The 16,531-nt window shown below is 29.3% G+C and overlaps 1 protein-coding gene and 1 pseudogene across 1 annotated transcript; both read left to right on the top strand.

Moving 5' to 3' along the window:
• Positions 1-6,256: 6,256 nt before the first annotated feature.
• LOC143221295 (pre-mRNA-splicing factor CWC22 homolog pseudogene) lies at positions 6,257-8,491 on the top strand (annotated as a pseudogene).
• Positions 8,492-11,074: 2,583 nt separating this feature from the next.
• Positions 11,075-13,653, top strand: LOC143221296 (uncharacterized). Its single transcript, XM_076446774.1, has 3 exons — positions 11,075-12,172; positions 12,420-12,649; positions 12,846-13,653. The coding sequence occupies exons 1-3, from the start codon at positions 11,075-11,077 to the stop codon at positions 13,651-13,653; spliced, it is 2,136 nt and encodes a 711-aa protein (XP_076302889.1).
• Positions 13,654-16,531: the final 2,878 nt, after the last annotated feature.

Below are 16,531 nucleotides of genomic sequence, written 5' to 3'. Positions count from 1 at the left end.
TTCGCCAACGATTTACCCGTATATTTATCTTGAATTTCTTTTATCCTGGCTGCCTAATATCGTCCATCAACAGTCGTACACCACTGGCTCCCGTCTTTTGCTCGCTATTACCCTCTAACTCCCACCCCAAGTTTTCCCTACTTTCCTTCCTACGGGTACGTGCGCGCACACTCTCTCTCTCTCTCTCTTTCTCTCTCTCCCTCTCGTGCTCTCTTTCTCTCTCTCTCGCGCTCTCTGTCTTCCTCCTTCTTGCTCCTCTGCCGTCCTCTGTCCTCGTCTTTTACCGTAGCCCGACCTCTTGCAGGAGAACCCGGCTGAGAATGCGACGAGTCAGCGCGATCGATGCTGGTTTATCGCCACTTTTGCAACCTCTTCACTGACAACAGCGATTGTTAAAGGTATGCTATCACAACCTCTCGACATGAATCGCCAACCATTGAAATAGTCTGCCGCAAGCCTCTCCTCCGAGTGCTGTTATCGTTTGCCAACGTTTCAAGCTAATCAACGTTCTATCTTTCTCTTCTGTTTTGCCTTCAATCGAACTTGCTTCCCTTTTATTCTCTGTTTTTATCTTGTTTCCTCTTTCTTTCCGTTTCTTTCTTATTCTTTTTTTCTTCTTTCTTTTTTCTCTTTCCCCCTTTTTTTTTTTTTTTTCGTCTTCAATGTCCCTTCTTTGACTTTAGATCCGTTGAATTATCTTCTCGCGTCTAAACGCATCTCGACGATGAGTTCGAATGAGTACTTCCGTGAGGAAACTTCGTGGCTAATCGGTCCGCGTAAGAATATCGACTGCTGCCGCGGGATTCGTTAACTACCGTCGCCGCCGACGCGCTTTACTCCGCGAAATGCGCAAACGCTAGAATAAAGGCACACTCTGGAAAACAGGACTGATTTCTCTTTAACAAACTACCTAACCCTTTTCCCTTCTTTCCCGCCCGTTTCCTGCGCTTCTTCTTCCCCTTCTCATTCATTCCTCGCCCTCTCGTTCTCAATATTCGTCACTCCTCATCGTTCCTTTTTTCCTCCAATTTCCTTCCTTCTTTTCCATTCGCGCCATCCTTGCGTTTCTTATTTCTTCCCTTACTCTAAATTTAATCACTTTGCGTCGCCCATCCTCCTTCCGTCTTGATAAACTCTCCCTTTCTTATAATATTAATTACGTTCTTTATCACTTTCTGCTGGCATTTACTTTCTTTGCGGTATATTTAAAAATGGTTTCTATGAATTACGAATAATCAAATTACGAATTAATTACGAATAATCGCTAGACATAATAGTACGTAAGAAGCTACACGATTCCGCGACTGTCGATAACGGTGCCTTTTGTTATTTATAAAAGTGTTTGTAACAATTTTTCTAAATGTTCGCTGAATGTAGAGAATAGTACGAGGGAAAACGAGGCCGTTGTTTAATCAAGTTCATTAATAAATTAAGCGCTTAGCTTTCCATTTATATTATTGCAACGTGATACGTAATAGTATGTAACCCTCTAGTAAACATTAAAAGTCTGGAAGTGATAATATTTCATGAAAGAAATTATGAAATATAACAAATTGAAAAGTACTTTAACGCGATATTTTAATTATACGTATTAAATATTAAAATTTGATAAAATATAATAAATTGAAAAGTACTTTAACACGATATTTTAATTATACGTATTAAATATTTAAATTTGAACTTATTTGAATTTTAATATTAAATTACGCGTACATTATATAATATGTAATTTTATAAACTGAATATCTTAAAATGGAAATATTGCTTTTAAATAAGTTTCACCCTTAAAAATCTTATTTAATATTTTCAAATATTATTAAATAGAAAATATAAGAATAAAAATCTTCGTTTATTCTTGGATTTCGTAAATATTATTTACACATTGTCCGTTAACATGAATAACACTTTATTTTAAAATATTCTACTGATTCTGTAATTATTCTTTAACAGTATGTCACAAACCACGTATAACAGGTATTAATATGCATGTAATAACTTAACATATAAATAAACTTTTATATTAATATAAATTTTAAATTAATGTCGGATTCATATATAAAAACATAAATCTATAAACAATCTAATACAGATTTTACAATTTTGTAATAAATTTTGTGATTGTACAATTTATATTTTATCTACAAAAGATGCAGTTTTAAATATCATTTCGTATAATAGAATTTTTTAAATATTTGAATATACATATCTAATTAAATTTATTTAATGCATGATTACTTCAATCATAAATTACAAATTAAAAAAAAAAAAATTTGTTAGTTCCATATAAAATCTTTCAGTTAATGTTAACTATAAAATTCTTTAATAAAATCCATTGTATTGAAAATGAATTTACATTACATTTACAATGTAATTTATACTGCAATTTTCAAGTGTACATTTTTAAAAACTGTCATATTTATATATTTATATGCATACAATGTTCAAATTTTGAAAGGACACTTCTAATATTTTAAAATGTATTAAAATGTTAACGACATATTAAAAGGACACTTCTAATATTTTAAAATGTATTAAAATATTAACAAAACATTAATAAAAATGTGAGATAATTTAACATATGATACACATAATAAATAATTATGTGCTGTTATTTATATGTGATATTGTTTATATATCTGATGCACACAAAAAGGTATATTCTTTCAACACATGTACATTTATAAAAAATACTTACCATGTATAGTTATTTCAGTATCCTTTTCCAGTTCATGGAGACGTAGTGCTTCATCCAGTTCATGTTGAGAAGCAATCCTACATGGATCACCTTCATCGTCAACCCATTTCATTGTAAACTGATCTGGTCCTGCAGCACCAAATCCACATATTGTACGCATTTCTTCTCGTAGTGTGTCTACTGAAATGCCAGGAGTGATATACGTAATCTGCACTTCCCTAATACAAACATAAGTCATTATAATATTTTCTTTTTTAAAAAATTTAAAATATAATAAAATTTTGTTGGTTATTTACCATAATAAATTAATAATATAACAAAATTAGAAGTATAAATTACTTCTAACGTAAAAAATTATTAAAAATCAATGATAATATTTAAGTAGCTTATATCAGCCTATTTAATTTTTATACAACTTGAATTACATATTTCTTTATTATTTATATAAATTACATAAATTAAAATATAAAATGACAAATAAAGCAATAAATAGCTATAAATAATTTCACAAAATTATTTAACTTAACAAATAATTGGATGTACCTTTAGTTTAGTTTAGTTAGCATCAATATCTTTATAAATTCATATAGCAATAATAAAGAAAATATAAATCAAGAAATAAAAATGCTGAATTCCATAAAGTTACACTTCCAATATAAAGTATCATTTACATAAAAATTACTAAATAAATAAATAAAAAACCATATAGGACTTCCTTATTTATTTATTTGTTTGTTACCATAATTAGGTACTTTCCAACACAAAAATATATTTCATATTCTTTATTTTTAATGTGCTAAAAATATTATCAAGTATTTCATGATAATTGGAAGATACTTCAAATAAGCTCATTTAATCATATATTCATATACAATATATCTATATCAAAATAATTTTATAATATATATATATACAAATATATCACATTATATTCATTATAAGTAATTTATTCTTAACTATAAAAATATATTAATATGAATACTTAAAAAAATTATTTACCGTGTAATATAATTCTTATCTCTAAATACTAATAAATGGTAATAATCTAATCATTTTTATATAGTTGAAAATAAAACCTACTAACTAAACCTTTATGTAAATGAATTAATATTTTTTGTGTCATTAAATGTTACTTATGTCCAACATTTTAATAACATTAAAATTATAATTGTATAATTTTATGATTGCAAAATAATATTAAATTATTAATAAATGTAAATATTTATTGCTTAAATGTTACAAGATAATTTGTTGTACATCTATATTCCTAAATTTATAACCATTTATTTTAATACCATAATTAATAATTTAATATTATATATATTAATTGTACACGTAACACTAATTTATAAAATTCAAGTTCTGAAAAAATCCATTGTATTACCCATTATAAACAATTTTCACACGAATATCATCATTGTCTGTTGTTTGTGTAGGCATTTTTATTCAGTATGAATATTCTGTACTATGCTGCAACAGAATTACATTATTAAATTATTAAACAATTAATCTGAGCATATATTCTTTAAAAGTAATCTTTTAAAAGCATGGAACATTTAAACTAGTCAGCCAATGTCAATAAAAATAATAAATCAATTACATAATAATAAATATTTCAATCAATACTTGCTTACATATATACACATTATTTATTATATTACATAATCTCCTTTTAGATTACACTCTTTTTTCAAAAATAATGTCTAGAAATTTTCAATGAACGTTTTTATTTTGCAGAAATGCATCGTAATTGTTATATTTATAAACAAACTATTATAAAAATTTATTACAATGTAAATTCACTTCAATTTGTATCACAATATGAACATAACTACAACTTCAAACAAATATTTATCTATTTTTTTTCTTAAAGGTTTTAAAATCAATTAATTATTTGGAACGTATGAACTAGAATATCTAAAGATCACTATGTATAAAAATTAGTTCACTTTAAACTACCTTAATTTTAATACGCATATAACTTTTGATTCAGCACAACAATTTTGTTCAAAAAATGATTTAATTGATATGTTAGATGGAATATTTTACAATGTTATTTTGAAAGAATAAAATAGTTGTCTTATTTTTTAAATTACTAGCTAGAAATAATCACGTAACAAACACAAAATTGAAAAGCACTTAACACAGTAAAACGCGTTGTCACTTGGCAGTCGCCATGTTTATAGGATACACATCTTCATAAGGAAATCTTTATTTTCCCTATAGAATGACGCATACATACTGCATTTATTGTAATATTTAATCTTTCAAAATTAAATAAAAAGATTCAAATACAAATTGCATTACTTGATATCAATTATTAACTAAAATTAACTAAATTGTATTATTGCAATTAATTGATTATATTTACTATAAAAATTATACGTTTTACTTTAAAGTTATTACCATATAATTTCACTTTTACAAATAAATTTGTAATTTAGTTTAACTATAATGTATAAGAACAATATTTTTAAACATTACTTTGATTTAAAATTGTATAATATATTTAATTATTAAATATATTGAAATTATTAAATTTATAGAAATATCTAAATGCAGTATTTATAATTATATTCTACTAATAAAATAACTACAAGAAAATTATATTTTCGAAATATTATTTTTTTTTTAGCTTTTATTACTTATTAATGTAAAAATTTTAAGTTTATACTATTTATTATATTATACACAATAGCTTACGTTATTTTCACTAACTTTAAATATGATAGGTAATCGTAAGAAGTTTATAAGGCGTGGTAAATTTTTGTAACTAGTGATCTTTAGTGATATCGTAAAATATAAAACTAAATTTTGTAATAATTATTACTTCATACTATTATGGAGTTTCTAAGATATATTTAAAAAATGTTGTTATTTAAATTTTAATATATTTCTTAAATAAATTCAATTGGAATTTAATTTATAAAACTATTCCATACAATATTACGAAATTATATAAAATATTTTGTTGCGAATAACAATTACTTTTCAATTGTAAATGATCGGTTTAATAACACTATTAATGATTACGTTTTATTCTTAACTTCATAATTACATTGTATAAACATTAAGTACGAATCATGTTTAAGGGTCACTAGTGTTTCGTATGAGTGTAATCAAGTGATGCATATAACTATCGGTTAACAATTGCAATTTACACATTATTGCAATAAATAATAAATAAATTATATTTTTAAAATAAGGTGCCTTTCTTTTATGTTAAAGTTTGAAGATAATTCTCCATGATAATTATAATTTTTGAGGTTATTTTATACAAGAGGTTAATTTACAATTTCTTGTAATATTATTAGACGTAATTAAGGTAAGAAACATTTATTATACTGTTTTTAATAGCATGAAATTAATAATTACAATTTAATTATAATATAAATACAAATACGAAAGAATTTGTTTTGTCCAATATTTTATTCGTAAAATACATTAAAGTTTAAAAATTATATATTATAAGAGCATGTAATTTTATTCTTTCTTTGTTTAATTATATATAAGATTATTAAAAAATACTTAAATTCACCTTTTTTAACTTTCAGCTACAAAATGAAGAGATCATATTCTAAACGAGAAAGGGATGATTATGAACGGTATAAATATCATTCCCGAGATCGAAACCGTGAACGTAATCGTGATCGTGATCGTGATCGAGATCGAGATCGAGATCGAGATCAAGAACATGATCGAGATCGCTATTATTACGAAGATAGAAATAGTAAAAAGACTTTTTCTTATAAAAAGAATCATAACTCTGAAGAATCCAGTGTGGAAGTGCAATCATATGACCGACATGATTTAAGAAGATCAAGAGATGAAAAAGAGAATAGAAGAAAGGCAGAGAAAAATAAAATAACAGATAAAGAAATGGAAAGGAAGCAAGAATCAAATGCTTCTGATGAAGTAACTGAAAGGCAAAATCGAACAGTTGAATTATTGACATCAAGAACAGGTGGTGCTTACATACCTCCTGCAAAATTGCGTTTAATGCAAGCTGAAATTACCGATAAATCAGGAGCTGCATATCAACGTATTGCATGGGAGGCTCTTAAGAAGTCTATACATGGTTACATTAATAAAGTTAATATTAGTAATATTGGACTTATAACCCGAGAACTTTTGAAAGAGAATATTGTTAGAGGTAGAGGATTACTTGCTAGGTCTATTATTCAAGCTCAAGCAGCATCACCAACCTTCACATCTGTTTATGCAGCCCTCACTGCAATTATTAATTCTAAATTCCCTAATATCGGGGAATTAATATTGAAACGTCTTGTAATACAGTTTAAACGTGGTTTTAGAAGAAATGACAAACCTTTATGTATATCTTCTGGCACATTTATAGCGCATTTAGTAAATCAAAGAGTGGCACATGAGATTTTAGCTTTAGAAATTTTGACTTTATTAGTGGAAACACCAACAGATGACTCTGTAGAAGTTGCAATTGCATTTTTAAAAGAATGTGGCATGAAATTGACAGAAGTCTCTAGGAAGGGTATTGAAGCTATATTTGAAATGTTACGAAATATATTACATGAAGGGCAATTAGATAAGAGGGTTCAATACATGATTGAAGTTATGTTTCAAGTTCGGAAAGATGGATTTAAGGATCATGAAGCTGTTCCAGAAGAACTTGATCTTGTAGAGGAAGAAAATCAATTTACTCATTTAATAACATTAGATGAAGCAACAGATGCTCAAGATATATTAAATGTTTTTAAATTTGATGCAGAATATGTTAATAATGAAGATAAATATAAACAATTGAGTAAAGAAATATTAGGCTCAGATATCAGTGGCACAGAAAGTGATGAAGATGATGACGAAAATGAAAGTTCAGATGAAGATAGTAGCACTGCTGTAACAGAAGAAAAAGAAGATGTAATTGTAGATAATACAGAAACAAATTTGACTGCTCTTAGAAGAACAATATATTTAACAATACATTCATCACTTGATTTTGAAGAGTGTGCACATAAACTAATGAAAATGCAACTAAAACCTGGCCAGGAAACTGAACTTTGTCATATGTTTTTAGATTGTTGCGCAGAAATGAGAACATATGAAAAATTCTTTGGACTATTAGCTGGTCGGTTTTGTGCTATTAATAAAATGTATGTAACACCATTTGAGCAAATTTTTCAAGATTCATATCACACAATCCATCGTTTAGATACAAATAAATTACGTAATGTATCCAAATTCTTTGCTCATTTGTTATTTACTGATTCTATATCATGGGAAGTATTATCATGTATAAAATTAACTGAAGAAGATACAACAAGTTCTAACAGAATATTTATTAAAATCTTGTTTCAAGAACTGTCTGAATATATGGGGCTATCCAAGCTTAATCTACGTGTGAAAGACATTACATTACAACATGCATTTGAAGGACTGTTTCCCAGAGACGATCCTAAAAACACACGTTTTGCAATAAACTTTTTTACATCTATAGGTTTAGGTGGACTTACAGATGACTTAAGGGAACATTTAAAATCCCACCCAAAACCTGTTATAATACCTACATTAGAACAAAAAATTGAAAGTGCTTCGGATTCTTCACCAGATTCTTCTCCTTCTAGTTCAAGCATATCATCATCATCATCATCATCCTCCTCAAGCAGTTCAAGTTCTGATGATTCTGATTTATCTTCAGCTGAAGAATTGAAAAAGGAAAGGAAAAAATTAAATAAAGAACGAAGAAAGAAGCAAATGATGAAAGGAAACAAAAAGAAACATAAAAAAAAAGAAAAACCCAAAAAAGTGAAAAAACTCAAATAGAATTTATACCTGAAAGATAACTAATAAATATTTTTTGCTTTTTATTGAAGTTATTATTTTCTAATATGCATATGTACAAGATTGACATATAGACACATGTTTATATATCAATTACATGACACGAGCACATGTCTTTAAAAAAAATAAAAATGATTTTAAATTTATAAATAAAAGAAAATTATATTTTACATCATGGCAAACGTAATTTATAAGATTTGTTTTAGATTAAGTGACTAATGACAAAATTTCGCATAAACGATTTCTAAGAAGTTATTTTCTACGACTATATTTCGTTTCTTAAAATAATATAATTTTGTTCCAAGAAATGCTTTTATATACTAACTAGAGCAATAATATTTATATCTGTACGTCCATATAAAATTAAATTTTATTTAATTTGCTTGGCATATAGTTTATACAAAGACATTAAATTTATATTACTACAAAAAATACTAGGAATTTTTCATCTACTTGACAGAATGAAAATAAACTATTACCGATACACTGGAACCAAAGTGTATACAACGCGTGTTAAGTTTGCCCTGACAATGAACGCGGAATAGCTGCACTTCTATCTATGTGGGTGTAGACATGTAGGCTATTTTGACGGGGGGATCACGTGATTAAATACTTAGCCGTCACCACCACCGCCACCACGGCTGTCGTCCGACCAGACCGACACTATGCCACAACCCATAGATACGCAGACTCAACCATTCCACATCCTTCGGAAGCAAGCGCGGCTAAGCGAGCTGATCTGTAACGTGCATATATATCCATCTATATGTGTATATCGCACACTGGTTAGATAGATACGAAAGTACGATAGAGACGAAACTGCTAACGTGGTAGATACACAGAGCGCGGTAGGAGGCCAAGCGTTATGCTGGCTTGGTGGAAGAAGCGGTGTTAACGAGGGATATAGTGAACTTTGCTTGACGACGTGATACTTGTGAAAAGAGTATCAAAACTTATGTAAAGTTTATGATCATTCTTCGTACTTGAAGGAAACATGAGTGCCCGAGACAATTGTACACACACGCATACATATAGAAAATTGTATGTGATTAAGAGTACAATGCTCTGTATGGTTACAAAAGTACACAATGATATGCGGCTCCTGTAAGGGTCTTGTGTTATCTTCTTGTGTTTACATACGCGTATGATTATAGTGTACGTGTATATGTGTGTAAAAAAAAGAAGCAAGGTGGAGTATTTGTACCACAAAAAAGACATACTGTAAAAGGGTGGGAGGAAGGAGGGCGGGAGGGAAGGAGACTACACGCATGCAATCGACGAAACGTCTTGTCATGAAAAGTGCGAGTATAAACATTAATATCGAATTGAACTAATATCACGTATAGTCAACGAATGACTGTAGTGTGGATAATCAATGTTATATCCACGTTATTTGTAATTGACATCGTGCGATGCCATAAAAAATATGCGTATCTTTTTGAGTGGTTCTTCATTTCTCGTTCCGTGTGCGATCAATATCACTTGGTCGTGGTGTGCATGGTCGATCCATTGTCTAACAATGTCACTCGTCATGATGATAATATTCATCGATCGAACGCATCATCAATTTTACTACTGTAATAAATAGCATTAATAGCATATTTATTTATCTCTTGCTAGTGATCGTCATAGTGAACGACAGTAACGACAACAGTGGTGTCGGTGGTAGTGACAGTGGCGACGACGGTGGCGGTGACTGTGACGGCGGCGGCAGCGACAGTGGTGGTAGAAATAGCTGTGGCGGTGGCGGTGGCGGTCGAATGGCGGTCGCGGTGGCGATCGTGATAACGACTGTAGCGACGGTAGAGACGATAATATCAAAGACAGTGACGATAGAAACGACGGTAGTGATAACCAAGTTCATGAAACAATGGATATGCATTACCTCAAAGAATATAGAGCTCATATTAATAATAACATGAGAAATGGAAAAATATGCAAATGAAATCAGGAAAAGGTAGAGAAAGAAGAAGTAATCGTGAATAATCGTGTTTCGTTCGTAGTGTTAGTAAGGAAACTTAGAAAAAGGAATAAAGTGTGATAAATGTAAAATTGAAGTATAAGAAAACATCTTGATTATAGATTCATTCGCAGTGACATAAACTTGTTCAAGCAAGAACGAATTATCATGTACATGGAAGCGACGTTGCGATGGACAATAGACTGTGGATAATAGATAGTCGGATCGTTGTGTTGAATATAATATTACAGCAAGGGGAGCAGCAGACTTAGAAAAAGACACATGAACGGGTTAAGCTTGTTCTCGACTTGCGTGCCAAAAGAGAAGCGATGAAATTTAACAACGCATCAGCTAAGATGAACACTTTGTATCTTTCCTTACTTAGTGCTATTTTTCTCTTATAGTTAGAAACGTGGGCTAAATGAACAATACGTCGAATTAATTGTTACAAAGTGTACGTATGTAGGTTTCATGTATTATGGGTGTAAATACACCTATATTATGAATCGTACAAAATAGTGTGGTATGTCACAAGTTGTCTCGAAAATTTCATACAACGATCGAACCTATTACCTTCTTGAATCTTTTCACGTACGATACAAATAATGGAGACGCTATTGCCCGGCAATACGAATAGTCAATCGTATAGTCCGCAACTAAAGACCGTCTTGAAGACATATCAGCTATCCGCTGTGAAAAGTTTACAGGGTCCGAGTTCGGCCCTGCTTGGTATGGACTGCAAAAGTCTATTACAAGAACAAACACCTTGTTACTCTCCCTCAAATCGATCGAGTAATTGTGTCATTGATTCTGCATCAGAACATATTTCTACGAAAGATACTGAAAAGGATAATAACTCGTCAATAACACCTATCACTCCTTGCAAAATTCGCAGAACTGAACAACCACTGGAAGATTCGGACGAAGATCCACAATTAGAACGATCGAAAAATGTTTGCGAAAAGAGAGAGTTAGAATTTCAAATACCTATTTTAACAGCACCCGACCAAAGTTGCTCTGAAAGATGCGAAACGATTTTAGAGGGCGAAAGAATATCGTGTTTTGTTGTAGGAGGTGAAAGGAGGTTATGTTTACCACAGATATTAAATACAGTCTTGCAAGAATTTTCCCTTCAACAGATTAATCAAGTTTGCGATGAATTACAAATTTATTGCTCACGATGTACAAGAGATCAGTTAGAAGAACTTAAGCATTCAGGAATTCTGCCGCGTAATGCTCCTTCCTGTGGCCTTATCACTCAAACAGATGCCGAAAGGCTTGTCAGTGCTTTACTTTTACGGACAGAATCATGTGATCCCTCTCAAATTGGTCAAAACCAAGATAGTATTGAAAAGAAAGTGTGTACCAAGAATGATAATGATGAAGAATCCATTATCAAATTTAAGGTGTATCATGAGTGTTTTGGAAAATGTAAAGGCATTTTTGATGCAAATTTATTTGAATCTGACGATTCAGTGTGTATAGAGTGTATCGAATGTGGCTGCCAATTTTCGCCTCAACGTTTTGTTAGACATGCTCATAGATCTCTTGAAAATCGTACCTGTCATTGGGGCTTTGATTCTGCAAATTGGCGATCATATCTATTACTTTCACGAGATCAAGAACATTATAATAAATCTCTTACTTTATTTCGAGAATTAAAGGAAAAACATCTTACATTGGGTTCCAAGCGAAAATCAGAGGTATCGTATTTCCACATTATTTTCATAAAAGTATTAAGTTTTAAATTATTTTTTAAGATAATTAGAAATTCATAAATAATAAGTATAATTGAAGAGAACTATATTTTAACATTCCATTCTTGAAATATTGAATTTTATATCAAATTTTTATATATTAAACATAAATTAATATTATGATTTTATAATACTGTTTAAATACTGAATAATAAACAGAATGGAAAGAAGAAAATAAAGAACCCTTTTCCAGTTGCGGCATGATTCAGAAAAGTTAAAACGAATTAGAAAGGATATAGGAAGAGAAGATTGTCCAGGAATTTATAATGGAAATGGCTTAGGCATGTATCATCCTATATCTCAAGTAGCAAATGCAACTGATCCATATCTACAAATGCAATGGGCAGTCTTTGAATTAGCAGCTAGAGGAGCATCAGCTTTTAGACCGTGGAATACCACAAATACTTGCAAGCATAAGGATAAGTAAGTGTAGTAAACAAATACAAATAAAATGAGGAATACAAACTTTTTTTTACTTGTAATATTTTATAATAACTTCATAATTTTTCTGAACATAAGGATAAATAAGTGTAGTAAATAAATACAATTAAAATAAGGAGAGAAAATTTTTTTAAAGTTGCATTGCTTTATAATAAGATCATAACTTTTTTGTAAACAGTTCATCATTGGTGCCTGCATACCTTAGTCGTGGTCCACCTGTACTACAACATCCAGAACGTGTGGTTCCCCTTTCTGAATGCAAACGTTTTGAACCACATTTTCAACCAAATGTAGCCTTAGCACCTATACCTGCACCATCAGTGCCTGTAGTACTTCCACCATCAGCTCACCATCAGCGACGACATCATCATGAACATAAACGTTATAATCATCACTCATCAAGTTGTAATGAAAAAAAAGAAGCTTCATCAGATAGTGTCAAACCTGAGAAAACATCTCCTAGTTCTGGATCTACTATTAGCGTATATTCTGCATTCCCTTCTTATGCACCTGGAAGCAATCAAAAGGAACTGCCTCAGAAAAATAAACACGAAATGGGTGAAGAAGAAGAAAGTAGTGCTGCTGTAACATCTTCTACAATAAACATTGAACCACCTTCTACTGAAATTGGAACATCTTCACTAGAAAGTGATTCTGATTCCGAAGGAACGGCAGCAATAGATTTGGAAGAAAGGTTATTAGCCCTAGAAGTACCGCAAGATGTTCTGGAACTAGCGCGGCGCATAGTTTCGGAAAATGCACAATTACGACGTCATCGACGTTCGGACGCACGTGAAATATCACGATTACGTAATCAATTACAAATGCAGCAAATACAATCATCTAATGATGGCGATAAAAAGGAGGAACCAGCAAATGCCGCAAGTGCAGCAGATAGTACAGAAGGTAGTGAGGAAACAGAAGCTATATTACCATCAAATAATAAAGAGTCTGAACCTGTTGTTTTAGCTGTTAGTAAAGAATAAAATCAGTGATTAGAGTTTTTTAAATTATTTAATACAAAACTGCTCAGCAATTTTTTGCAATGCTCATCTTTATCAGATAAGCGTGCATTAAATTTAGTACTAGCTATAATAATGATAATGATAAATTCTAAATGAATAAAAACTGTTTAGGTTATGTGATAGATAGAGAGCCTTTAACGTTGTAACCGTTAATTTGAAATTTTTATTGTAACCATACTTCGATTATGTCGATTTTAATTAAAATCGAATGTAGATATTGTAATATATAGAAAAGTAACATAAGTTAACCAAAATTTACCATGCCATTTAATAATTATACTTAATGGTCTTTAAATAAGTTTCTTGTGCATATTAAATATGCATACACCACAAAGATTTTTATGGTCATTTGTTTAATTGTAAAATTAAACAATGATCAGAAAATAAGAGATTAGATTGCTTTCCATTTACTTTTTTATAGTCATGATTGCATAATGTAAATATGATCCAAGTATCATAGATGTATGTTTATATTGATAATATTATCATGCAAAATATTGCTAAAGTACAAAAATCTTTAGGTGCTATATTATTATATTAGGAATGTTCTAAGCATAAATCTAGGTGTATTTCAACAGTTCGTACTACACCATACTATCACAAATCTCGATTATGTTTTAGTTATCGTCTTTACAGCGTTAAATAATAATGAAATTTTATTTTTCGCTAATAAACTTAATTTGAGTGATTACAAATAAAATAAGTTAATTTATACATTTCAAACTCGTGAAATGATTATTCAAGTGATATCACAGTGAATTGTGGAATTCTAATTTATATGAAAAATTATCGACTTTTTGTATGTTGAATAATTTCTACATTGTAACGAGGAATGAATTCCAACTTTTAAAATATGAATTCATTATATTGTGAACTGTTGGATAAAGAATGGAAAAGAATATTATTATATAAAAAATACGTAAAATCGTATTATGTATAATTTTTTCTATTTTTTCTTTTTTCTTTTTTTTTTTTCTTTTTTTTTTATGTAGTATTGTATAATATCCCCTGATAATAAGTATCTTATTGTCAATTTTTAATTTATAGTAAAAATATAAAACAAGTAAAATTGCTGTAGCAATTTTTGGTATTGATATTTATTTGTAACATTATATCTACATATCATTTTAGTTATATGTAAAATTTAACAAAATTGACCCTGTGGGTTTTAAAACATTAAATGTGATTTATTAAAAATATTTTTACATGATCAAAAATTAATTTGTATGAAAATAATATAATCAATATTTATAGGGGATTCTAAAACGAAATTATAAGCACAACTGACTCTTATTGAATGTTATCTTTATTTTTGCTCGTTATAATGGCGTGTACATGATATAATAGAAGCAACACATTTTTTCCAGGTATTCTTACAAAAACAACACTGATTTAGAGATATACCTAGATACGCACTAGACATCTAAGAATAAAAAAACAGAAATATGGAAATATAAAGATATAAATATATATAAATATTTATATAATATATATTTATATTTGTATATGTTTTCGACATACATTTCTTTTTAATTTTCTTAATTTTTTCTTATACATTTGTGTATTTATTCATTTTCCTAAATTTTTGTCATTGTTTTATTTGTTTTATCTCGCAATATGTGAAATTATCATATAAATTTCTTATATTCGAATCGAAACTCTAGAAATTCAATCCACTGTTATTAAAGTATAAAGACATAAATTTGTTTTCTTAAATGACTAATTAGAAATTTCGAATGTATAAAATATTTTAAAAATTAAACATATTAGAAAGGTTGTTTTATAAGCTTTAAAAGCTTTTTGTATCAGGTACATACTAGAACAATATGATATAAATCTTACATATTTACATATGATATAGTAAACAAAAATAGTAATTATACATTTGTGTATTTGAAATATACATATACACATATTTCGAGACTGCTTCGAGGATCTCTTATAACATACATTTTTCTAACATAACAAGAGTGCCAGTAATTCTTGTCTCACATTAAAGCACAAGGCATAAAAATTTCCATTTTCAATTTTATTATTCATAACACTCGCTTTTTAAATCCAAGTAAATCATGAATTTTCAAAGCAATCTGTTAGAGAAAAAATTGATAAAGGTGTATAATATAATTGATTATGTAGGATAAATGCATTCATTATTATACTCCATATAACATTTGGTCAATATATATGACATGTATGTTACATCGTATTGTTGTAATAATATAAGCATCCCACCTAAGGTGAACAATGTAATAATTTATGATTTTCATACACTCAGTTTATTATAGGTATCTAGAATATGTGGTAAATAGTACATGTATGAATCGCATACAACTCGGTTTTTTGCATATATCTGAGATCTGCGTATAAAGTTTCGATAAAATCATGTAACTGCCATGACTAAAGATGTATTTTAATTTTGAATGGGTGATGTATTTTAAGTTAAAATGGGAAATTATAAATAAATACATAATATGCGACGCCTGACTTTATTAACATTTATGCACGATATGCAACGCGTTAATGTGGATTTCGTTCGTTCGAATAAAAATATATTATTCTGCCAATTGGCTCTTAATTGATTATAGGGTGATTTATAAAAATGAGATGTTATCAAGTGTTTCATAAGTAAGAAATATCGTTATTGTTATAGTATATTTAGTTCAATTTTGAGAAAAAAAGAAGAAGATAAATCGCAAACAGTAGGTAGTGTAATTATTACATTATATACGTACGCTCAATATTATATACATATTCGATATGCGTATATTAATGTATTAGTATTTAAAAACTCGTTCGATTTTCATTTCAAATATTAGGCTATAATAGAATTCTGTGCTCA

Source organism: Lasioglossum baleicum, unplaced genomic scaffold (genome assembly GCF_051020765.1).
Source record: "Lasioglossum baleicum unplaced genomic scaffold, iyLasBale1 scaffold2179, whole genome shotgun sequence".
Classification (NCBI taxonomy): Eukaryota; Metazoa; Arthropoda; class Insecta; order Hymenoptera; family Halictidae; genus Lasioglossum; species Lasioglossum baleicum.
Note: the sequence above shows the minus strand (reverse complement) of the source record. Positions and strands in the feature narration are given on the sequence as shown.